The 25,111-nt window shown below is 34.8% G+C and overlaps 1 protein-coding gene across 3 annotated transcripts; it reads right to left on the reverse strand.

Moving 5' to 3' along the window:
- On the reverse strand, positions 1–24,901 carry LOC113491839. 3 transcript variants are annotated; one of them, XM_026869010.1, is made up of 8 exons: positions 23,940–24,901; positions 23,162–23,367; positions 21,391–21,429; positions 14,349–14,459; positions 2,623–2,787; positions 2,157–2,248; positions 1,482–1,629; positions 1–1,033 (listed from the first exon to the last, which is right to left on the reverse strand). In XM_026869010.1, exons 2-8 carry the CDS (start codon positions 23,271–23,273, stop codon positions 762–764), a joined length of 939 nt encoding a protein of 312 aa, XP_026724811.1. In that variant the 5' UTR covers positions 23,274–23,367; positions 23,940–24,901; the 3' UTR covers positions 1–761. The 3 variants fall into 3 exon arrangements, with proteins under 3 accessions (XP_026724811.1, XP_026724812.1, XP_026724813.1); XM_026869011.1 differs by having other exon boundaries at positions 23,934–24,901; XM_026869012.1 differs by lacking the exon at positions 21,391–21,429 and having other exon boundaries at positions 23,940–24,900.
- Between the last annotated feature and the right edge of the window lie 210 nt (positions 24,902–25,111).

The raw sequence follows: 25,111 nt of genomic DNA on the forward strand, positions 1-25,111 counted from the left end.
ATATAAAAATCCTTTTAAAACACTATCAGTGCCATTCATTCTTAATATTTATGTGTCTTTTTTTTATGAAAATGTCAGTTTAAGATAAGACGAATCCACACCCTGTTTCTAATCCATTAATTAAATAAGCCAATGGCACCATCTACCATAATTGTTATAAGAACACTTCCCCCGGCGCACCCACTCAGCACAAATTGATATATCTTGTCGTTTTTACATTATACAATTCATTTCGACATCTCGCTTAGAATAAGCAGTTCGGGTGGACCAATAGCAAGTACATTATGTTGTAAAAAAGGTATTCTATCCAGGTGGCTTACTAACACGTCTAAAAGTCATATTATATCGGGTAGGGTAGAGGGAGGCCGTGTATTGCTCTATCACGCTTCCATAACCCCTATAATATTACTTTGAGATGTGGTTAGTCAGTGCTAGAGCTTGTTAATAGTATGTTCCTTGAAGTGAATATTCAATTCTATTTAATTCAAAGACCATAATTTGTGTAACACCATGCTTGTTTCATCTCCGCTAGTGGATTAGTTCAATATATAATTATCAAACTTGGGTAGTCAAATTTACTTCAAAGCACAGTTCAACATTCTAGACAGTTTCTGTTAAAAATGCTCAAAATACTTGTCCTTAACACACAGAATTCCTGTTCTATAGGCAAACTTCATTTCCTTACACTGTGACACAATGATTTTGTAAACAGTAGTAGTTAAATAGTTGGATAATTTCGTGTTTTTTATGTCGTTCACTATTCACACTTCAGTACTGTGGGTTTGGATGCGCACTTTCTTCTGGCTGCCGTTCCTGTTGAGCGGCGGCGAGTGTCCGGAGTAGCCGGGGTTCTGTATGCCGAGCCCGGGCGGCTGCGCGCGCGGCTTCTTGAGCGAGGAGCGCAGCGGCGAGCGCGTGATGGTGCTGGCGTCGGACGCGCCCGTCAGCGTCGTCGCCGTCGTGTTCATGGACGCCACGCTGCCGTGACCGTTCGTGCTGTACGGCTTGCCGGACGCGTCCGTCATTGATATACCTGGAACATTCACGTCACTGTGTCAGGATACAATTTACACCCTGCCAGCTTCTATAAGATAGTCTTATATGTATAGGGTGCTTTTAATAACAATTGCATTGGTAACGTTGTTATTTGTCACTATAATTCTATATCCTTAGTTATCAAAATCAACAGAACCTTTTAAAAAACGAGGGTAAATAATATGTACAAATCACCTAGTTAAGCTAAGTATTGATCTATATTGTGGATACGTACTTCAATTTGTGTAGCTGTTCGAGCTTTAAAGAACAACAAACTTGCATACATACAAACTTCGATATTATTTTTTTCTAGCCCACTGTGTCCCACTGCTCGGCAAAGGCCTCCTCCAAATCCTTCCACGATTCCCTATTCTAGGCTTCATGGAACCAGCACCCGCGGTAAGCGTTAAGGTCGTTAAGTTTCGATATGTAATATGAATATTTACCTCTAGTATCTTTAAATCCGGGGTTGTTGATAGTGGTCCCGTCGGGCTCGCCGAGCGGGTCGGTCGGGTCGCCGCCCACGCGCCTCGCGAACAGCGTGTCGTACACCGACATTATGAACAGGATCGAGTTTAGGACAATACTCACTATCTGTAACACAAAATGTTATGTATGATATTAAAAAAAACCGGTCAAGTGCGAGCCACAGTGTGAGATATACCCTTTGGGTGTGCAACCTTAAGATTCATAATTGACTAACACTCAAAACCCAAGTACTTAATGTCACAGGTTTGTTTTGCAGTTTCACTGCGTTTGCCATTACATCAAATTATTACCCATATAACCTCAGGCTTTGTGACAACAAGAAGTTACACAAAATGTTGGCATACGAGTCAATCGTATTGGTGGCTAATTTGATAGCGGTTTTCAACCAACCTCAAAAAAGAGGAGGTTCTCAATTCGTATGTAATTTTATGTTCGCTACACCACAACTTCTGATTTTTTTTTGTTTTTTTTTTTCATTTAACGTGACTTAGCCTGTCACTTGTTCCCATAAAAAAATCATGAAGTTTGGCTCAGTAGTTCTTTATTTGAAGTCTTTTCTAAGTTCTTGTCGCTACTAAAAGATTATAAAAAAAATGCTATTATATTTTGGTTTAGATATTTGTATTTCTTACCTGCACATAGAACGCTTCGCCCTGCGTAACATAAAAACCCCTGTCATCGCCTTGTACGGCGAAAAGACTTGCTGCTACTATTGATAGCAAAGCTGAAAACAGAAAAAATAAGAATAAGAAACAATTTGAGGGAGTATCTTAAGAAAAAGGCCTCATCGCTCAACTGTGCCTTTCTTTTATCAAACGAGTTCCACACTAAGGAATTTAATCCATGTTTTGCGGGGGATTTTACAAAAATTCAAGTTGCACAAAGACACCCAGACTCAACACAAGCATTCGTGGATCACACCAAAGCTCGTCCTCCGTGGGGACATAAATCCCAAAACCTTCAGCTTTCCGTGCAACGGATGATCCAGTTGTATGAATTACATATAATAATAAGTCTAGATGTTTATTTTCTCTTTCATATTCTAGGCTTCTTATAACAGACGTAGTATCTGTCTGTGAGGCATCTGCATATACTTACTGGCTGATAGCGCCAGCGCCAGCTTCAGCATAACGAGATGCGTGTACTTGAGGGCGACGCGTTCTTTTGAGGAGATCATGGCGAGCTGCAGGACGGACAGCACGCAGAACACGCCGAGCACCGTCACGCCGACCGACGCGACCACGCCCGCTATGTACACGGCAGCTGGAATATACGGTTAAATATTTTAAATGACAGCAGTTTAGCGCGCGCTGAGGGAATACTGGAATAGTTTTGCCTGGATCCTAACCTTAAAATCAAAATAGGCCAAAAATCGGCTGTACTCGTATTTTATTATTTTATATATTAAGCCAAATTTCGACCCACTATTACCTCTCTTACAACCCTTTTTTCAAATTAAAAAGAAGCCTACATCCTTCTTCAGGCTCTCGAATATCTGTGTACCACATTTTATTATATGGGTTTGGCGTGGAAAGCGAGACAGACACACGAGCCCGAGACGGACAGAAAAAGAATATTTCGTATTGTCAACATCTAAAGAGCGTTGGAAAATTCAATACATTTTGCGCGAAAATATATTAACGAAGTCAAGGAGACATCGACTCTAGCTAGAGGAAGGACAAATTGTTAAGGAAAAAGAAAATCTTGACGAAACCTATGTTTGGAATCTGGCAAAACCGCCGTGAGCAAACGGGCTGATTTAAGCTGGATCCTTCTCAATGTTATAAAAGATATTTGCAGGGACACTTAAAGACTATTACTACTAAGTGCTATAATGTACGCATAGAAGTCTTCAGACTGGGAATGCATCTAATTTCTCAGTCCAGTAAATTGTCTTATTTTTCGTCAGACAACAGCGAAACGACACCTTCCTATATGAGAAGATGCCTGTGCCCAGCATTAGACATTATAGGTATATACGCTTTTATTATTTTCACTTTAACTAAGGACTTGAGGCTATTGGAGTATTATTGAGTTTGAAAAAACTTACAAACGCACTAGTCGCCCCTACGATTTTTGAAAGGTCCCTCGTATTCTTTGACCTGCCATTATAAAACCCTCACTTCCTTATCAAAGGAACAGCTTTGAAATATCTTCTTTCCACAAAAAATGTAATCATCAAAATCGGTCAATGACGAAGTTAAGTGCGAACAAAGACAAAAAAAAACATAAATAAGGTCCTCTTTTTCTAGAAGTCAACTAAAAATCCACACAGCATCGACACACTTCTATATGAATTCTCAGAATAACAACAAACACTAATTTAGGTATTGAAAAATTGTCCTAATAACAGTTTAATTTTTTAAGTTCGACACGAGCTTCCACAGACATGATACTGGTACGAGACAGTTCGGTGAACTAATTTGGGCGAACCCATTATAAAATAGGAAATAAATTTTATACTTAAATTAGCGCTAAGGGACGGGTCTCAACTAGACAAATGACTGACATAAAGGCCGTCCGGGCCTGACTCACGCGAACACTGCTTTCCTCTTACTCATTTTATTTCACAAAACTGGTAACCACATAAACTTCGAACCTCGGCCATAAAAGAAACCAGACAGTTTGTTTAATGTGTCCTACTTTAAAGTACTTTACAAATGATACCTGTGAGCCAAGCACGTGACCATATTAAATAATATTTAACAACAATTGAAAAGCGCTCTAAGGGCCGTTGGCTTCCTTCCCATTAGCTTTTAAAACGGGCGATACACGCGGCGTTTGTGCCTTGTAAAATATTTATTTTATTCAGTTTTTTTTTTTTGTACTTTTGTAAAACATCGATTGTGACATAATCTGCGAAAGTTTACGAATCGGTTATCGCGGTTCGTAATATGCAACCTGGTGACAGAGTAACAGACGGCGTAGTCTTCGTAATAGGGTAGTTTTTAACCTAATAACCATCCTCCTCACGAACTTAAGTCGGTCCTGGCAATATTCTCAGTCAGGCGGACAAAATGTCCGAAGTTCAGAATTTATGTGTACGTGTAATTAGTAAGATAATATGTGGCCTATATGTTTTGCATATTTGGGTCGAGCTTCAAGGTTGGCTATAGTGACATGTTTCAGGTCAGTTTTAACCTAATGGCTCTTTAACCATGTATTGTAGTTTAATTTGCTAATTAGTGACCACGTTATGTAAATACGTTTTTGTAACATGTTACGTTCAATATGTAACGAGACATTTTAAATGGGGTATTTTAGTATTATTTTAAAAAAGCACGTCTGTGACTGTCATAACTGTGATAGTGTTATTTTTTTCTAAAGCGTATTTGACTAAAAAAGATCTATTCCTGATTTTCTTTTAAGGCGTTAACAAAGTTCTAATCTCCTGAGGCGACACTTACAGTACCCTTTTTACGTACAAGTGATGTTAATAACCCCACTTCCACACATTTCACCATACTTATTGCGTCTTAGGTACGTATGAACATATTTTTTTATTGATTTAATAAAATGATAAAGGGATCCCTTTTTTAATGTACCAGGCGTGTAAATTAGGTTTCTTTACTCATATACGCTATCGATTTACAGTTATAAGGTAATGTAAGATCGTACAACCGAACGTTAATGTGATATGAAGCTTGGTCACAGGTGCGACATCCGTCCGTCCGATTTAGTATCAACAATTGCAACTGTCGGCCGTGCAGTCCAAAAACAATACGCTACACATTGTTTATAGTTCCTCTTTGGTATAATATGCGATCGTACACCTACTGTTATTTTATAGGACGTGTCTACTTAATAACAAGTATTATATTACCGATGTACACAGAATATTAATAAGTTTTCAACGTTAGTCATTTTAGTGTATCCCTGTCAACGAAATAAATTTCCTTTACAAGAAGATTATGCTTTACAGCGGTAACCGCTAGTTTTGCCTACCTAGGCTGTTATAAATAAAAGAATACTCTTAGTTTACATATTATATCGTGTTCTGTCAGAACAAAGGGTCTTTCGGCAAAGTGTTCCTTAGAACTAATAACTTGAAGACCTAAGCTAAAGGTATGTTTTGCTTAATTAAGTGCCTAAGCGTTACATAAAGGCTAGGTATATAAAAACGGTTATCACGAGACAATAGAGTGACATTGAATACAGCGGCACAAGAATGATTGTGTGCAAACTGCAAGATGCAATGACGGCATTAAGTTATTAGAGACGACGTTTTACAATAGATTTACTAGATAACAGATGATGGCATTAAATAAAAGCTGGATGATACATTATCTTCGATGTTTACAATATATCTATAAATAGGCCTTAAAGCTGCTTTTAGAGTCATGCTGACCGTCAGCGCTGAAGCCAAAATCAGAGGTCTTCGATTTCGAATCGATGTTAGCGGTTCAGCGTGTGGTTAATATGTCAGTAAAAGCAGCCTTAACTTACTTATATCAAATGCAACGGAAACACGTCTTTTTTCGATAGTATTAGCGCTTGACTTCACGTCTGTATTATATGATAACAAAAAGCCTTTTCCTGACCCGTAGGAAATCTATATAATTATATCTGGGGAAGGCGAAGTGGTGTGGAATCATCTTTCGCAGACAACTGCGAGCGATTCTTAAAAATCTGCATCTACTCTGAACTAACATGATGATTAGTAGAGCACTACACTACATAGTAAAGAATATCGAATGTTGTTAACTATACAGTACCTTTTTTTAAATGACGGAAATATATATTTTAATATGTAGCAGTATTTATAGACGACTAATAAGTAATTTTGTAAAATTCTCGTAACACTGTTACTCTGGACTCAATACATCAGATTAAGCCATAAATCATTTTCGAAGTAGTCCCTCGATCGCGAGACAGATGGAAACCTCACGGCGCGACCTCAATGGATAGACACAGTAAATGGTTACTGGGAAAATTGCCATAATCATTGAGCTCACTCAATACACTATGGTCACACTAACTTGCTACTACCCTTAACGTAAAATAACGGAAAAGTAGAAATGTGATTTAGAACGTTTTAGCATGTTTTAGGTAGTCGACAAGTCTTAGGGCCCATTTAGACGATTCGAGATATGTCGTATAAATTGTAATACATTGCGGGTCTTAGCTCAATCACATCATTTTTATATCACCAAGTTTTGAATGCATTTTAGAAACTTCTATGGACACGGATTCTATATTTCGTAGCTTCGCCAATTAGCTTTAACAAGTAGGGAAAACATGATTTCATTTACTTATACATTACAAGGCCCATATTTGTACAACACTGAAACTTGAAAGGGGTTTAGTTCATATTGTTATACAGGTGTGGCAATGATCGCATTCCAGCTAAGTTGCTGTTAAGATGACGTCATACGCAAGTTTTTGGAGAGCATCGGCTTTTGAACCGGTTATTATCTACTTTATATTAAACGCCAGAGCCCGTGCTTGAAGTCCAGATAAAAGCGATATATTTACGATGCACCTCTGATTTTTATATTTGATTATATTCAGATCTTTAACCTAGGTTATTCTTAATAAGAAATATTATAAATACCTAATACCTTATTTCATTAATTAATGGTCAAAACCTATTGAAGGCAGTGAAGCGCGCTTCATTGCAGAACTAGACATATGATATACAAAAAAAGTATAGCACTAGTTGACAATCATAACCTCCTTTTTTATAACACAGACTTTAAAATTCACATCTATTGTCAAATTTGGAAAGTGAAATTGTTCAGACGGAAACGACAGACGGTGTTCGAGCAAGCAAGTGCATCAAATATGCGGAACATTGCTCAAGAAATCAAGTCACCCATTGAGATTAGTTTCAGGGGCACTGCAAGAACGGACACTGCAAATCGATAATATCTCGTTTTAAGCTTACTTTGAAACGCATCGTAAAAGAGACAGGCGACATTTTTGCACGTTCCATAAAGTTGTGAGTCACGATCACTCAAAAGCGAAATGTCGTCAGCAGTGCACGATTTGAATAAGATAATTTATTCGTAAACACCTTTTAAATAATTTTAAGAATAAGGGCAATAAAATTATGATTGAATCAAAGATCATAAAATTAATTATTCTATCTTGTTAAGGAACATTTAAAACAATTTTCGACATCATCTATTAATATCAGAAACCCTTGATTACTTGACCTAGGTATGAAATCTAAACTGGTTTTACGTTTCCAGTCAGTCAGTCGTGCCAGACCGATATAACGGGTATTCGATAGACCATTCGTGGAGTGATAGATTTACGTAAATAATAAGTCATAATTTCTACATCCACTCAAAACACTTTTTGAAAATCCGACAAATAATAGTAGCGGTAAATAATATAAAACTTCAATAAGGATTATAATAGACGCAACTCATGAAGTCATGACATTGCAAGGCTACAATATAGGTATAATCAAGCATATTATTACAATTGATACTATCATGATGTGTGCAATTGTACGGTAGTACGTAATAGAATTATTTAGTACGTAACTAGCTAGATCCGGGCGGGTTTGTAATGTGTACTGTTTTTATGAATAAAAATGGTAATCACTGTAAAAAGTAACAAAATCTGAAGTTGAATGTGTTTTGTTTGACGTTCTTTCTTTTAGCTTATTCGAGGCATCAGTCATGGCCCTTTTTAATGAGGATTAAAACTTATTGTTGTAAACGTTATTATCTCACGAATAACGACGAAAACCCGGAAACCGGCTTACATGTCATATATTATTCTGATTTACACCTGGAAAGGAAGCAAATCTGTCGTATCCTCATAAATTATAAGGATGAAAATTCAATTGATATGGGCACACAATAGTAAGGTTTTACAAAACGCAATGATAGGAGATTCGCTAATACCATATCAAAACCATAATAATTAGGAATTGTTAATTAGTCCCTTGGAGACATACTATAAAAAAATAACAAGAATTTATTTAAAAATATGCAAATAGTATAATACAACAAGACTCATCATCACAATAATGCTAGCTATTAAAGCCGCCCACTGCTGAATCGCATATTCTCTTCTTAATATTGCAAACAATTATGTATTTTAAATTATTAAGACAATGATTATATTGCTATGGCTCATTAGAAGGGTAAGCTGTGTGGGTGATCATAACTATCGCAATTAAACGTGGCTAGTTATATGAACTGTTGAATTAAACAAGTATTTTATAATCCGCTATGCTAGTTATAAACCTTCCATTGGATTTGACATCATCGATAGCCACGTCGGTCGTCACGCGAATGATTATACTTATACATAAATACAATATATTAATTACCTAACTTCTTATGACTTGTTTTAACAAGGCTTTATCTGACTTCTTACTGCTAATAATTTTTCCTTCCGTCTGTCGATGGTAAGGTTGATGTATCAGAGTTTACAACAACCATCGATCTCGCCTAAGGGAGTAGAGGCGTCATCATGAGGATCTATCCTGTACTATTTAGTCGTGTTAAATTAAAGGTAAAACAAGGTTTCACACCACGTTATTCTTACCATGGTATTAAGACCTTTTTTTAATTTTCCAACGTTATCAATCCGCAACTTGGAGAATTATTTAGGGACTGGGATAGCAAGGAAGGCAGACACGCGTGTTGTTTCTTAACATCTATATTTCCCCTCCATTTACGGAGCTTAGTTCTGTTATTTAAGAAGCTTAGTTCTGAATTTAAGAGGATCCTTATTTTTTCTTTTTCTAACATCAACTTCAAAAAGAAGTTTAGTTAGTTAGACCCTTTTTATTTTCCTATTCCATCATCAATAACGAGAAGATGTCCAATGATATTGTCATCAGAAATGCTACAAGACAAGTCTATCTTGTAAAAGATACTGTAATTGAATACGTGCAATCGTCTTTAGTACACTACATGAGTCACTAGGTTGTGTTGCAGAAATATTTATACAAACACCTTCCTTATATGACTCGCGATCAAGTATATTGTTAAGAAATAGTGTATAGTGTGTATATACCTACTGTGCAATGACAATTGATTTCGGTTTCCAATTTGACTGCATTTGTGTACATTATTCACTACTACACATTATATATGTGTAGTCAGTGTGTCAATTGCAGACATTTAAAGGCCATGTCCAAATCCAAACCAAGATCGGTTAAAATCTGTTAAGAATATGAATATTATTAACTATAATACACTATTGATAGAAATCTAGCTACGAGCACTATGAAATAAGGTTGGCAGTAACCACAATGGTTACCTACATACATCCCAGCGTAGCGACCAAGATCTCAATTGACAAATATGGCTATCATTGCTCGTTATGCATTCTAACGTGTTGCATTGAGCACCTGTCTTCTGCCCTCACAACCGAATTAGTATTCAAGAACCGTCAATTAAGACCTCTATTTAAGTTAAATGGTACAATGAACACGTGTAGAATTAATAAGAATTTCCATCAACAGTCACACTTTTGATGGATGTCGACAATATAATCAATTGTACATATATTTTTTAAATGTGCTCCTAGATAACATCTAAATATAATTCAATCCCATTAACCAAAATTGACGATCACTTTCGGAGTGTACAGGATTGAGGATACACGTATGCATAGTACCAGGCTGATGACTGACTCGAGAAGGTAAGTACAGACTTGAATCAATCACAAGCAACGGTACAAGGCAATCTAATATAAACCTTAACTAGATACGGTCAAGGTAAAAACTGCATTGACAAACGACCAATTTATCGACGGCATTTACCTCGAACATTAAATGAAGGATGCGTCGGAAACAATGAAAGCATTACACAAGCGCACGTCAACTGCACAATGACATTGTTTTAACATTACGTGGACATGAGTACAGAGGCTGTGAAGTATAAATTGTACATATTAATTGGCGTCTAACATTCATTACGTATTTGCGTTTAGAGGCACACCCTCATTTTGGCAGACATGTGACCCCAGGGTTCTGCGGTGTGCCCTATTCAAAGCATACTGAGTTCAATTTAGTCACGCAATACTTTTGGTTATTAGAATTCCATATAGAAAGGGGAAAACGGGTCCTATTATTTAGGCTCCCTTGTCTGTTTGTCCATCTGTCACCAGGCTGTATTTTATGAACCGTGATTTCGGTTTCCAAAATGTATCGACCTAGCGTCATTGCAGTTACAGGCAAGTTAAGTATCATAAGCTCATAAACTACTTCTTAGGGTAGGTAGGTAGCAAAGAGCTTAAAAAAAGTATGTAAAATTAATGATCTATTTAGTACTACTTAATGATTACTGAAAAAAATTATTTTGTTTCAGTTGAATTCCAAATCCGTAGGTCTAAAAGCCGTAATGAATCGTGACGAAGTTTCAAATAATAAGTCAAGCAATTGAATCAGTTGCCATAAGATGCAGGAAAACTAATACAGGAAAGCAATAAGCTGCTTATCATGAAATGTAGAACGAGCTGGGGAAGTAGGTTGTTCACTTATTACGAATGCGATAACTTATAATTAAGTGTTATTATGGTACACAATTGTGCAAAAAAAGTTTATTTTAACCTGTTTAGGAGTAAATATGGAAGAAAGTATTTTACAAAATTATCCTAGCCTAACGCCTATCATCATTTTTTTTTGTGATTTTATAATCAAATTAAAGCTCAAATAAAACATACTTTGAGAGCTGTCAAACTGGCTAGTGGTTAGTGCGATATTAAATAGCTTTGTAATTGAATGACTTCTAATTATAAATGGATTACTAAAAATGAGAAAAGGTAATATAAAACGAAGAAAAAATATTATTATCACTCATTAGTGTCAAACTGCGTGGGCAAGACTTTCCTGGAGGATATCGTTAGTCTATTCAGGCCCGCCATCTCTTTCTGGGGCTGCCGAAAGCTCACTTTTCACTCGGCAATCGGCAAATGAGACCAGCCTTGCTCCACTTTAGCTTAGATGCCTTTTGCCTTCAATAATTTTAATATAATGATGTATATCTCTAGGCCAGTGAAAGTGATACTCTAAGTTGGAGCACAGTTTCCCTCGGCTAATACGAATAGTTTTAATTATGACCGTTTATGTGGCACGTGTGACATACGCAATGGAAGTCGCACACTCGAAGATACTTTCAAGTCTCACGAACTTCACAATACTCTATAAATCAATTGTTAATGAAAGTGTCTGGGTTAATTATTCTTACTGGTTCTTCAGGAAATACTATGGCCTTTTTAGGGTACCGTTCCCAACGGGTACAACGGTACTGAACATCAGGCCATTTAACGCACCTTGACAGTAAGACAAACAAACTTTTCAAAGATCATGTATTTCTGTCATTATTTAAGAGCTATTTGTCACTATTTTGGACTTGAAAGAGTAAACAATATATCGAAATATGAGTGGTAAACTTCCACGCTTAACAGATTACATACCAAACAACAGGTATTAATCTTAAGTAGCAGTTAATTACCTAACATGTTTAACTATCGGCTCGTGTTCATTGAACTGAGAAAGCAGACGGGTCGACCCAACGAACTGGCGTTATATTAAGGGCAAGGTCTTTATCTATACTTCTATGATAAAGAGGTAAAATTTGCGAGTTTGTGTCGAATAGACTGAACTGTTTGGAAGTAATTTGCTCATTTGCCTATTGACAAAAAAGCGCCACTGAGATAGAAATGTAAGGATTTATACAATATCTAAGCAATTACAGTTTCCACAGTTTTGACAGCTTAAGATTGTATGTCTCGTATCATTTACAAACATTTTGTATTATTTTCAAGAATACCTTAAAGCAACGTGTACCAAACCTCCAACATTTGGGTAAAAGGTAGAAATATGGATGAAGTACATGCACAACAAACGTCCAACATTTATCAAAAACTTTTTAATACCTGACGTTTCAAAGATTAATTTAATTCTATTTATAAACTTCGCTCTTTTCACTGAACATTCCTGTGAATATCCGCTACCTAATCTCTCCCTATTCAAGTTTCTCACGTTCGCAATCTTTTGTTAGTTTAGGACCGACATAATTTGTTCAAGCAGTAGGTGTTAATGAAACTTTGCCTTAAATAAGTAAGAATAAAATTAGATTACTATGTGACATGTGAACTGTCAGCACACCTTAATGTCAAACACATTAAAAGGTAATAAAGTGGGTCGTCTCCGTCTGTTATGGCTTATGAATAATGATTCTGAGTAGTTAGTCTGTTTAACAAGGCAATACTGTGCAATGTTATTCAGTATACATTAATTGAATTAATAGAACTACGCAATTACTTAAGAATTCCCAAAACTCAATTATCTATATTGAATGTTTAGGGTTTGCGAACCTTAATAGTCTTAATAGCTTAAAGCAATTAAAGGAAAAACAATTGGAGTCCCAATAAAAATAATATTCAATTAACTTTGACCAGGAAACCTCTTAATATAAGGCGCAAATTAATTAAGCCCTGAAACTAATTGACATACATATTTTGAGCAACACTGGCATGTACCGAAGGTTTTTAAGAAAGGTAAAAACTGTTTCTTGTTACACATACTACGTCACCATTTTTAAAGGTGCGTCAAAACAATTCAATTAAGTAGAGAATGCGGTAATCGATCTAATTTCTTAAGTGACCCGAAAGCTTGCGATAGGCATTTCTTTCCAGCCAGCGATATTCTTTAAGTAATTGTCGTAAAGGCTATTTTATCAGAACTTTCACGTTATTGCAATTTCTTTCGCTTCACGTCTTTGTGTACTTGTATTCTTCGTTATAAGGACTTCGCCTTCGCTTCTGTATGAAGTAATAGATTGTTGATACTTTTTAATACGGAATAATAACCTTATTTGCAGTCATCTACAATATCGCAAACACTCGTTCTAATTTTAATTAAGAATATTCGGTAAACAATCCAGGTTAATAAAGGAACTTTAATAAATACCAAACTGCGTGTGCCTGTTTTTGTTGTTTTCGAAAAAAATCAATAAAGGCAAAAGCATTATGGTAAACAGCCGTTTCCCTGACTTCCCTATTTCGACACGACGCCTGTTTCCTTTCGGATGCCTTTCCCCTTTACGCACAATATTAAGTTACGTTTAATGAATTTGAACCATTATAAAGCCGTAGTTTTAATGCACCAGGTGTAATACATTAAAAAAACAATTTTATTTGACCCTTTACTACTTATTTATCAAACACGACTGATTGCTTCATAATACTCAACTTTCTTGTACGCATACGGTGTAATCAATAACCTGACCTATATATAACCAATTTACATTAATGAATTATAACTGTAGTTCTAATAAAATTCCATTAGTAAATACTAAATATACATTCAACAACAAAGAATAAAATTTAAGGGCGTTGCGAACGAAAATAGGTCAGCCAAACCACAACTGAACGGTAGGAAATTAATGTCTCGGGAACATGACACACGATAGAAAAAGCAGTATCGTATATATTTATGTATGTAGTACATTTACTATAATATTTTTATAACGCAATCGCCTCTACATGTAAACGAAGGTTTCATAATACCGGGATAAGATTCAATAGTCTAATGGACGACTCAAGGGCGACCTGAATATTGAATAACCCTATTCAAAACAATAAATAGAAAAAGTTTTTATTCATGTTGGTTACACAATCAACTGTTACAGTCGGGCGGAGTTGAATGAAATTGTATATACGTATGTATCACGTAGTAACACAGTGTATTCGAAATCCGAGTTGAAATTCAAGACAGAACAAAGTCACCGTTATAAAACTGGTGTAAAATTATAAATAGAACATTAAAGAGGTTTTATCTTGTAATCTTCGGCTTTCAAACAACGTGTGTGCATCTATCCGTAAATATATGTTAATAAGCAACTCACTTGACGGATGGAACTTGGATACATCCGTGCCGCATTTCTCCCTGTTGTAGAGCAGTTTCTTGCAGACGCGCCATGGTCCAAAGTAGCCTTGGTCGAAGTTCGGGTTCTCTACTGCAAATAAAGGAAAATAGTGGTTTAGAATGTTGTCTTACAATTATAATAACATGCATCCTTCTCCCGAAAAAGTTTTAATCGAAATGAGGTTGACGATCGACGATTGTATACTAATCAGGACTGTTACAAAAACCGACTCAAAGCTTAAAACTTAACCATAACCAGTTGGATTACGCCTGCAATAACAATTTCGTAGTAACCTTTTATTACGACACATTTACAATGTTAGTTTTTAGATAAATAATTATTAGTTATATCATCGTGCTTTGTTAATTAACATGCTGCATAACCCATTTAACATGTCACACAAATAATATTGCAAACTGCAAATGATCCGTCACCCAAGGCCACTCAATTATGTAACGGAAAATAATATGCAGACTGAGATATAATGACAAGTTCAACTAGACCTGATAATGATAGGAAAGTGGTCTCCGGTACATTGTTGAAAGGAAAGTAGTAAAATTATGGTGATAAACACTTTGCAATCTTTTATGAAATTCCAATTTCCTTTAAACATAAATCTTAAGCACCTAGACAGCGGGAAATGTTAATTCTTTATCTTACAGAAAATTATCAGCATGAACGTTTCTGAGGATGTTGGGACGTTTGTTACTCTTTCACGCAAAAATTACTGAAAGGATTTTGTTTTTGGCACAAAGATAGATTATAGCCTGAAATAACACATACAGGATTTTTTATTCATCTTGAAAAATGATGCTTAACAGCGATAGCCGATATCCACAATCGTGCGAGCTAGTACCAAGTACCAGCCAGTATCAATATTACAAAATAAGAAACAGACATCGAATTAGGTTTTTTAAAGTGGCGACGAAGTGCTTAATTGTGGATTCTAACGCATGAGAGACTAGAACACATTACGCATGAAGGAGGTCAAGGAAATAATCGAAAATATATCGTCAATAGGCACAGCAACATGTGATGTAACGTAAAGTATTTATCTGGCAGCAAACACATCATTCACGACCTTAAAACCACCTACGCATACATAACTTAAACGGATTTTGTCATAACAATACCTTAATAAAGCAAACATGTTCGGTAACACAACAAGCTGGACAAGTTGGCTATTGAAATATCTTTACACTACAATTAGTTAATAGGTAGGAATGAATGATACATTTGTGTTAAAGGCCTTGTAAGATCACATGGTGCCGATTTGATGGTTCGAACGTTTGTAAAACATTATTCGAACTGTTGTCTTGGAACGCATCTAAGAATTTGCCTCAGGGTCATTCGAAGGCATGTAAAATTGGTACTAAGTGACAATCAGCGTTTCGGCAGAACACTTTGAAGGTCTGTAAGAATGAAGGTGAGCGACACGCTAAGAGTACAGAGAGCCTCGTCACGATTTCCTACATACTAATTCAATTCATAGTGTGTTGCGAATTGGACCTTGCTAATTGTCTAACGACTTAGGTCTTCCTTCTATTTCTATGCTTATTAAGCAGTATTCAAGAAAGAGACGTGTCGAGAAAGCTTTTAAGTACTTCCTACTCACATTATAAACGCGAAAGTTTGGAAGGATGTATATGGATGGTCGTTACTCTATCAGGCAAAAAGTACTAAACGGATAATTTAAATGATATTTGGCACTGAGATAGATTTAAGAATAAAATGACACTTTTTTATTAGAAACAAGATCATGCTTTACAGCGTTAAACAATAGACACGTGGGCGGGGCCCGAGGAACCGCTAGTTTGATTAAGAATGTGTGACGTAATTTTTATAATTTGCATTTATGACTCATTGTAAGTTGTTAATTGATCAATTTCTAATTAATTTTAGGTATTAAAAATTTGCATTAGTGGTCATTAGTCGTTTCTAGAAATCTCGATAATTGCTGCTAGACATGTAACCCATTATACAATTTTCCAATTATTGCAATTCGTGACTGCAATTTCTTGGGTAAGGACAGAACGGAATTTACCAGTGTTTAGACTAATGACGAATTAAAATCATAGAAGCAGTTTCAAAGTAATCTTAGAAGGTAATTTTTCAGATTTACCTTAACTAGACGTCTAAATCTCTAGGTATACCCTGATTACAAAAAACACAACTTCTCTCAATACTCAATAATTTTAGAATCGAGGCCCTGGTAGAGAATTCTTATGGAATAAGATGTCGTGTTATTTTATATGGTGTTATTTTTTCTAAAATTGCAAAGGATATTCAATTTTAATAGCAATGCTATTATACCTATTATATCATTAATAGATACCGATGAAATTGTGGTCTTAATAATTCATACTAACGATAATTATTACTGACCATTACACTGGTAGGAAGAAATTATGAAATCGGTACGTTACGTAATTAATAATTATGCCCTTCATTACTGGATTTAATGATGTCGTGAGTCAGAAGTCACATGTCAATTGATTACGCGGTATCCGACATTCACCTACACAATGTGCAGGTCAACAATACAATTCAGAATAATTATTAAAAAAAATTAATGATGCTTGAATTTGAGTCATTGAGTATATGCAATCGTGTGACGATTAGGTAATATAAAAAATAACTGAAATTATGCTGTTCAATAGACAGCAAATATATGTACCCCTATTCTGGTGTCCGAAAGCTTTTAGTTCCTTTTAATTAATTACTTACAAGTTTTATAGTGTAAGCTTAATATTGATACAGATAATAAATACAACTTTTTTAATGATGATTTTCAATTTAAATGACACCAGAATCTGTGTCTAAACACCGTAAAATGAGATATTTAAACGATGCTTCGAAAAATATAATTTTAGAAGTTTTGTTGACGAGAAATATATTTATTTACGTATTTAATATATTTAATTTCAAAATTTTGCAAACGAGACACATCGGTCGTTTTAGATTGGACATGGGTCGTTTGTGGGGTCGAAGAAATTCAAATGGCGCAGCGAAGCGATACGATGTTCTGTGAAGGCTTCAATTTAATATTTATACACTCAGAAGCCAATCAATAAAGAACGGTTCTCGGTAAAGAAGTAAGGTTTGGAACGAATTACAGTAAAAACGATTGTAATTTTTGCTAAGACACGATATTGTGAAAGTTTGAGACGTCTGACGTCAAATTTGTATGCAAAAGCGAGAACTGTAGCTGTATACAAATACATAATTTGGTTTCATTTTTAATCTAGAATTTAAGTGATTGTATACGTATATCTGAGACCTCGTTTGTCGAAAGACAACGAAGTCCACACAGTAGTGTTTAAGGCATTCGTGACTGCAATTGTAATTTACAGCGGCGGGCCAGAATGTAACTGTGAACGTTGAAGAACTTTGCAGAACAATAAGTCATAAACTGCAACGATAAATTTTACGATCCAGCCCAGTCCTGGTAAACCGATAGCCTAGATTAAGGAGCATTTCTATGTGCTTAGAAACGTTATAAAAAGACCAATGAAACTAAAAGTATTAATAGCTATAAACGAAATCGTTTAAAGATAATGTTCCGTCGATATTGCACGGGTGGAACACGAAAAGTGGAACAAAATATCTATTTCCGAACGTCACGACAGCACAAAGGAGGCTTTTATAAAGTTTACTCAATTGCTAGAAATAAGTTTCATCATTATTTTAAATCTAGACTTTCCAAACGAACATAGACAGACAGACAGATAGACCCTTTTAATACAAGAAAGGAGTAGTATAATTGTTTAGTGTTTAAACGATTCGAGACAAAGAATAACTCTTGATCGATACAGTAAAACACAAGTCACGTTATGCTTGTAAAAAGAAATGCATAATAGTTTGTTACAAAAATAACAGTTACAAAGGCAGACTTGACACTTCATTTAGCATTAAAGTCATGGACAACGAAGATACGAAGACTAATTACTAAACAAAAACGTTTAGACAAAAAAAGGTTCTTTCTCAGGACCTTTGCGTATCGTGCTTGCGTTCAAAGCCCGAGGTCGTTGTCTGCCAGTCAAAAAAAGCGGTGTTGTCATGCTGACCATTGATGGCTTGATACGAGTAGATCTCAATACGACGCTATTGTTACTATATGTACATTCTTTACAGTTCAGATTGGGCCAGATTTCGCGGGGTCTATTCTGTTTTTTTTTTCTTTATGAAGAGAAACTACGCTTTAAGAATGTTTTGTTGTATGCGAATACTTTCGTCAGTAAAAATATAGTGTGTGGGAAATGGAACAATTGTTGGACCGTTATGACAAGTAGGTACCTGCCTAATTAAAATATAACCTTGAAGTGTAATGTTTTTACATTATTAATTAACTCAGATATACCAAATACTTTAGTTCAGTAAGTCATGGTCAATCGCTGCGTTCTATAGATTTTTGGTTTAATATTAATAACTTATCATCGTTTTTTCCATTTGAGATAATACCGTTACTAGTGTGGGAGGAAAATACAGCTTGTCTGATATAAAGCAATATAATGGCGTTATTGTACAGATGGCTTGTTAACTTTATACACTATTAATTACACTAAATATGCTTTTAACACAATTACTTAAGTTACGGTATTATAAATCCATCAAAACGTTTGTATAATACGTGAAAATATGTACGAGCGACTTTTGCATGAAGTATTATTATTTTATAAGGAGATCGTATGCTAAAATACGAAATTACCATGTATTAAAATTCAGCAAACAAAATTTTATAAAACCCGTCGAAGTCAATGTCTGTTGTGAACTCAAACGTAATATGACCGTGAAAGGTCAAATTTCTCAGGGATGGGAACCTGAGACCTGTTTGTCAGGGATCGCGCAAAGGAAACTTGTGGTTAATTTGCTTAAGAGACGTTTTATTAATGCTCTCTCAATGTCTTATTATACACTCTTAAGTCAGCGTTTTATTTATAAAGCACAGTAACAATACGTAGTTTTTTAATCCAGATTTCAAACTCACGAATCGAAAAATAAGAAGCGTCTTTAAATACTGATTTGAATCTTAATCGAAATTCAAAACGTTAGCCAGCCAGTACGAAACGAATACAAAACTGTTTAGTCGTATCATGTCTGAAATATTAGTATTCTAAAAGGAGGTTGAATGTACGAAGACTTGAAATTAAAAAAATACACTCCACCATAACTGCGACCGGTGGCACATCTCCCACAAGTTTTGTCACAAAGGTCTCGCGGGTCAATAACCCGTTTGGCGGGCGTGCCACATTTTTTAAATGCAGTGTAGATACCAGCTCGAGTAAACATCGTGGACGGCCTACAATGTAATTTATATGTAAATAGTTATTATGTTTTACATCTTGCAGTTCGAAAACCTATTAATATTAGAAATTACTTGCTCTTGAATTAAAGTTTCTTTGCCGCATACCTTTTAAGTAAACTGTCAATAGGTTTATCATTACATCGATAGTAAGTTATTATGATTAAGCCATGCATAATGTGTAAGGAGGTTGATATAAACTATACATTATTTCATTTAGACTACCCTAGTGCCTATACTATAGGTGCTACTTCTAGGCTATGAGACATTGAGTAGATAGATAGTCTGCCAAGTGTCTCATTAATGTGTTCAAATTAATGTTTGTAACAATATATTTTTAAATGAAAAGAAAATAGGTGAAGTTTATCTATTAGTTGTTAATTTATAACATTCTTTATTTATAAATGGTCGAAATTGTGTGCTATCTGAATAATGGTTGGTCTTAAAAAAACTTTTTCCGAGTTGTATTTCTAAAAAGAATCGACAGGCAATCATTGATGGTTATCTTATAAATAGCCAAGGTACGTTAGAAAGGCAAAGGTATCAAAAGGTAACAGTAGACGAAGGTGGGAGCGTGGTTTGGCCCACTTCGCGCGCACTGGGGCTTGGGCCTGCACTTCCGTTCAAACTCGAAGATAAAAGAGACACACACATACACACTGTGTACATAGTTAAATAAAGCGGGAAGGTTAGAACAAAGTTTTTTCGAATTCTCTTAAAACATTTGTGTCCATATCCTTGTAAAACACGCGCTTAGTGAAATGATATGTACTCAATATCTTAGATATATATCGTGTTACATACCTACATACGTATGCAAACATATGAGAGTATCAGTAATTACTAGAACGAGAATACATAATATTACAAAGTATGTACTTATATCGTTTCTCTCTGTGTGCATTTTGCATATTCAATGTTTATTGACCAACGCCTCTTATTACCTTACATTCCGGTTTGTACTCAGTTATTTATTTACTACTAGGTTTATAAGAATGCACGTCTCAATTATTAGTTTATGTGCTTAAATTATACGTGAAACGTAAATGGGGTGAGGTCATTAGAAATAAGATAAATCGAATCAAAAATCGCAACATCCCTGTAGCGCAGTCACCATAATATATTGATAGCTAGATTGTTCGAAACGTTACCTCCTCTTACTGGTGCACAAATGGCAAAAGAAGGAACATAGGTGGCGTTTTCAAAAGCTAAAGTCTGACACTCCCTTCCGCTCTACCCAGAGCGGGAGAAGTCATTTGATTCTTTTAGGATTTAAAAACGGGACCATTATCTTCGAGCTGTGGTCACACTGTATTACTATCTTCTCTAACTTATATGCACTCATTATATTCTGACTATTTCTGACACAAATCTGTAATGTAGTGACATTATAATGTGCTCTAATGTTCTAGATACAATAGAATCGGTTACCGTAATCTAGCGGGCTTTAGCGGCCGCGGTGATCGACTCTTCATGTACAGAACAATAAAATACTTTACGCCTTATACCCAAAAACATTCGCATCAAGTTTACGTCACCAAAACCATAATCTATATTTTATTAGTTATTGCTATTTAATAAATAATTCCTGTACAAATTATGTACAATGGCGGACTTTACCTGAGGTATTCTCAACCAAAATATTTCACCCAGAAAAAGCTTTTATCCTTAATTTACTGATAAATACACCACCACCGAATATTCGTTTGTCATACTTACAATAGTACCCTGGGATCGACAGCTGAATATCAGAGTCATCTGCAAGAATTTGTTTAGTTGTAATCTATGTGCAAATTGTGACATTAGTGTTAATTAATACTACCACTAATTACAAATTAATTAATTGGTAATTAATTACTAGTGATTTCTAATTACCGTGAAGATTAAAAGTAGGGCGGAATATTTTCTATAATGTGTTCACAGAATATACATTGTTTTTTTTTAATAAGCCTTCATGATTCCCACAAATCCTTGTCCAAAGCGGGGATCGAACCCTTGACAAGTCGCGCACAATGAGTTTAGCGTGGCGACCTGTACCACTCAGCTATCCATGCAGTCTGATCTTATTATTTATTAACATGTTTGTTTAAGTTTGAACACTTGTTTCTGCATATTTTAATGATGATTCATATTTATCTACATATGTACAGAATGTATATTAAATTAGTTTTATTATAATGCTTAAATATTAATTTAACAACAAAGAGGAAACAAAGGATTTGGTATCTGTTTTCCTGCTTTACAGACAAGGAAAAAATTATCTGTAGCCGCTGTCTGTTTAATTAATTTAAAGGAAAATTACTGACATTAATATAAATAGGTATTCTATAAGGTTAACGGTTATATAGTTGTATGTGGCAAATAGGTTCAAGTGTCATGAAGATTATATAAAAAAAAAAAACATTTTATTGGGTTAACAATTTCTCTTCATAAAAAAATAATTCTTTATAAAAATATAAATTTAGGATTCCTATATTTAGGTAATTTTTTGTGGCTTAATTTATTAACATGTAATATTTATAGAAGTCATAATTGAATACCTAGTAGGGTCGGGATGATTCAGTTTTTTAAAAGCTTCACATTTTTTTAGAATCACTTAATTTATAATACTAATTAGATTATTAGCCTCAAATACTTCAAAGTAATAAGACGAAAGCATAAAGTGTGCAAATATCATTAACAAGTAGACTGTGAAATGGTTAGAATTAATTGATCTATTGAACAAGATGTATTAGTAAACTACTAGTGCATCACTTTGATGATTTTTTACTGTAATTATGAATATGCTCTACATTTTGAGGTTTCAAGTCATCTAGACAAGAATAAGTTTGACCTTATTTAATTTTAATGTAATTAATTGTATATTTACAATAGTAAACCTATTAGATTATTTAAAACTGTATGTATATAGCGCAAAGGTATAAACAAAACTTTAGATTATAAATAAAAAATTGAAGTATTTTTATAAATTGCTTTTATAAAATTGCTATGGTAACGAAAATTAAAGTGGTTAAATGTTATAAATTTTGCAATACTTTTTTTATTGTATTGTAAATGCTTGTATTAAAAATTGTTCTATTGTTGTTAATTTGTCAGTCATGCTGAATTGCATTTTAAAGATTCGAAATAGACCTGTATTTATATGCCAATATGTTATTATGTATTTTGTCAACAAAACATAATGAGTTAATAAGGTATTTTAGCAAAATGTTTTAAAATTAAGATCTATACATTTGAAATAATGACTGAATTAAGTTGAATATATCATCTAGTATAACAAATATTATAGAAGGCAAATTTTAAAATTTGTTCAAGTATATTTAATACCATATTTTATGTTCGAACAACAAGACCAATTTTGATGCCTAAGAGATTTTGTTCTCTAGGATTCCTTTAGGATAAATGCTTTACCTTATATATATTCATTATCTTTGCATAGTTCATAAATCCTAGTTACTTTTAACAATATTTTTCAGTGTATTATACTTACAGCTATAGAATTTCCCCCAAGTAGGTAGTCCAACAGCAATGGCACCAACTACGAAGCAAATGAAGCCCAATGCGACCACCGCTATTGAATACAAAGCCTTGCCACTGGCCATGGCTGCATGACTCAGCCAACTTCATGGAATGTTCCGGATTGCATCAGGGCTGACTGGTGATTGTTTGATGTGAAGGGATTCTTGACTCGCACATCTGTGATGGACAATAATTTATATAACTAAGGGTTTGATATGCCCATTGCTTTAAAATATGTTAAGTTTCATTTTGGAAGTGATAAGAGCAATTTCAATTAAGTTTCAAAAGCTGAAGGGTTATTCTTATTACATTTTTTTTATATTTCTATGTATTTTGTTATAAATGTTGGCTGAATACGCTAAATTAAATCTGCATACTATTAACGAAAGTTTGAAAATCGAAAGTGTAAACGAACGCTAAAAATTGAATGCTATTTGAATAATAATGTGCGATTGCATAAACACGAAAACATGCACCTAGCACTTGGCTGCATTATAAACTTTATTGTGTAATTACAGTTTGTAAACCGGTCTCCGACCGATACTAACACTAACGCACAAAGGAATGCCAAATCAAAACATTTGGAACTACTTTATTATCATTCCTATTGGAATGCCTATTTCCAATTATAATCTAGCTAGAAATCCACACTGGGAACTTTTCCCCGTGTTAATTGAACCATACAGTGGTACAGCTAGTATCTAAAGGCTAGAAACAGTTATTTTAGCGTAACTTTTACTCACGTTTACCTTGCGAACTCGTCTTGTTGAAGAAATCACACGAAGATCACTGAACTATGCAACTGACAATCGATTTGATTACACACTTTTTGCTTATAAGAACATCTCTTTTTCACAAACAAAACCCTTTTAAACAATTCACTTGTATTTTTCACGTGAATGCACAAAAGTTTATTCACGGTTCAAAATTCGAACCACGACACACCTTTTTAGCACTACGAATGGGTACTTTATTACGGAGTTTCGAAATTCGAATAAAAGAAAAACACTTTTATTTAACAATATTATTCGATTGCTACGATAAACAATTACAATTACTAAATGAACGAATAGACATAGATTTTAATTGTGAGAAAACACGGACAAGTTCGGGACGGTGAACGCGCGCGTCGTGAATGTGGTCGGTAAATAAACTGGTTTTTTGATTTCAATTTGAGTTGAGCAAACCGGATGACGTTGCACTGGTGGATTTGAATAGAGTCTGAAAAATATAGCTTACTCGCTCACACATGTTTGCGTTTAAATTTGACAATGCATTGCACAAAAAGAGATCGAAATATGTGTCATAATTCTAATGGTGCAAGTTTTACTGTACATTAAAAACCGCTTACTTGAGATAATTTACTATTCAACAATTTTTAATGAAATAAGTAGAATCACAAATCCACGACTTAAAGTCGTTACTTATTTTAATGTAAAGTCAATTAAAAAGTAGTACAAGTATGTTTCTGAACGAAGGTGACACCTACGTTCCTTGCCACGCAGCTCCTGCTATGAGAATTACCGCCGGATATCGCAATTTATTCCTTACTGTCATGTTTTAATTACGAATAGCTAATTTTTAACTAGCGAGTATCACCTTGGTTTAAGTAAAGGTAGCAGAAAGCCGTTTCCAATTTTATTGTTACTCATGTAGTTAGGAAACAATTAACAATGATTTCGATGTATATTTGTAAGATAAAACCTGAAATAAAATAAAAAAATCTCCTGTAAGCTTAGCTATATTATTTAGTACTAGCTTTTGCCCGCGACTTCGTTCGCGTGGAACAGTGACTTCCGGCAGATTTTTGGTTTTACTCACATAGTTCCCGATCTCGCGGGATTTTTGAGACGTTACCGCTCCCGCAGGATTTTTGGGATAAAAACTATCCTATGTCCAACCAAATGCGTGTAACGAAACC

This window comes from Trichoplusia ni, chromosome 3 (genome assembly GCF_003590095.1).
Source record: "Trichoplusia ni isolate ovarian cell line Hi5 chromosome 3, tn1, whole genome shotgun sequence".
Lineage (NCBI taxonomy): Eukaryota > Metazoa > Arthropoda > Insecta > Lepidoptera > Noctuidae > Trichoplusia > Trichoplusia ni.

Coding starts and splice junctions, on each gene's coding strand:
- LOC113491839 (XM_026869010.1), bottom strand. CDS start 23,273: ATGGCCAGTGGCAAGGCTTTGTATTCAATAGCGGTGGTCGCATTGGGC. Junction 21,430..23,161: donor TTGGGGGAAATTCTATAGCT/GTAAGTATAATA, acceptor AAATTCTTGCAG/ATGACTCTGATATTCAGCTG. Junction 14,460..21,390: donor GTCGATCCCAGGGTACTATT/GTAAGTATGACA, acceptor CTTTATTTGCAG/TAGAGAACCCGAACTTCGAC.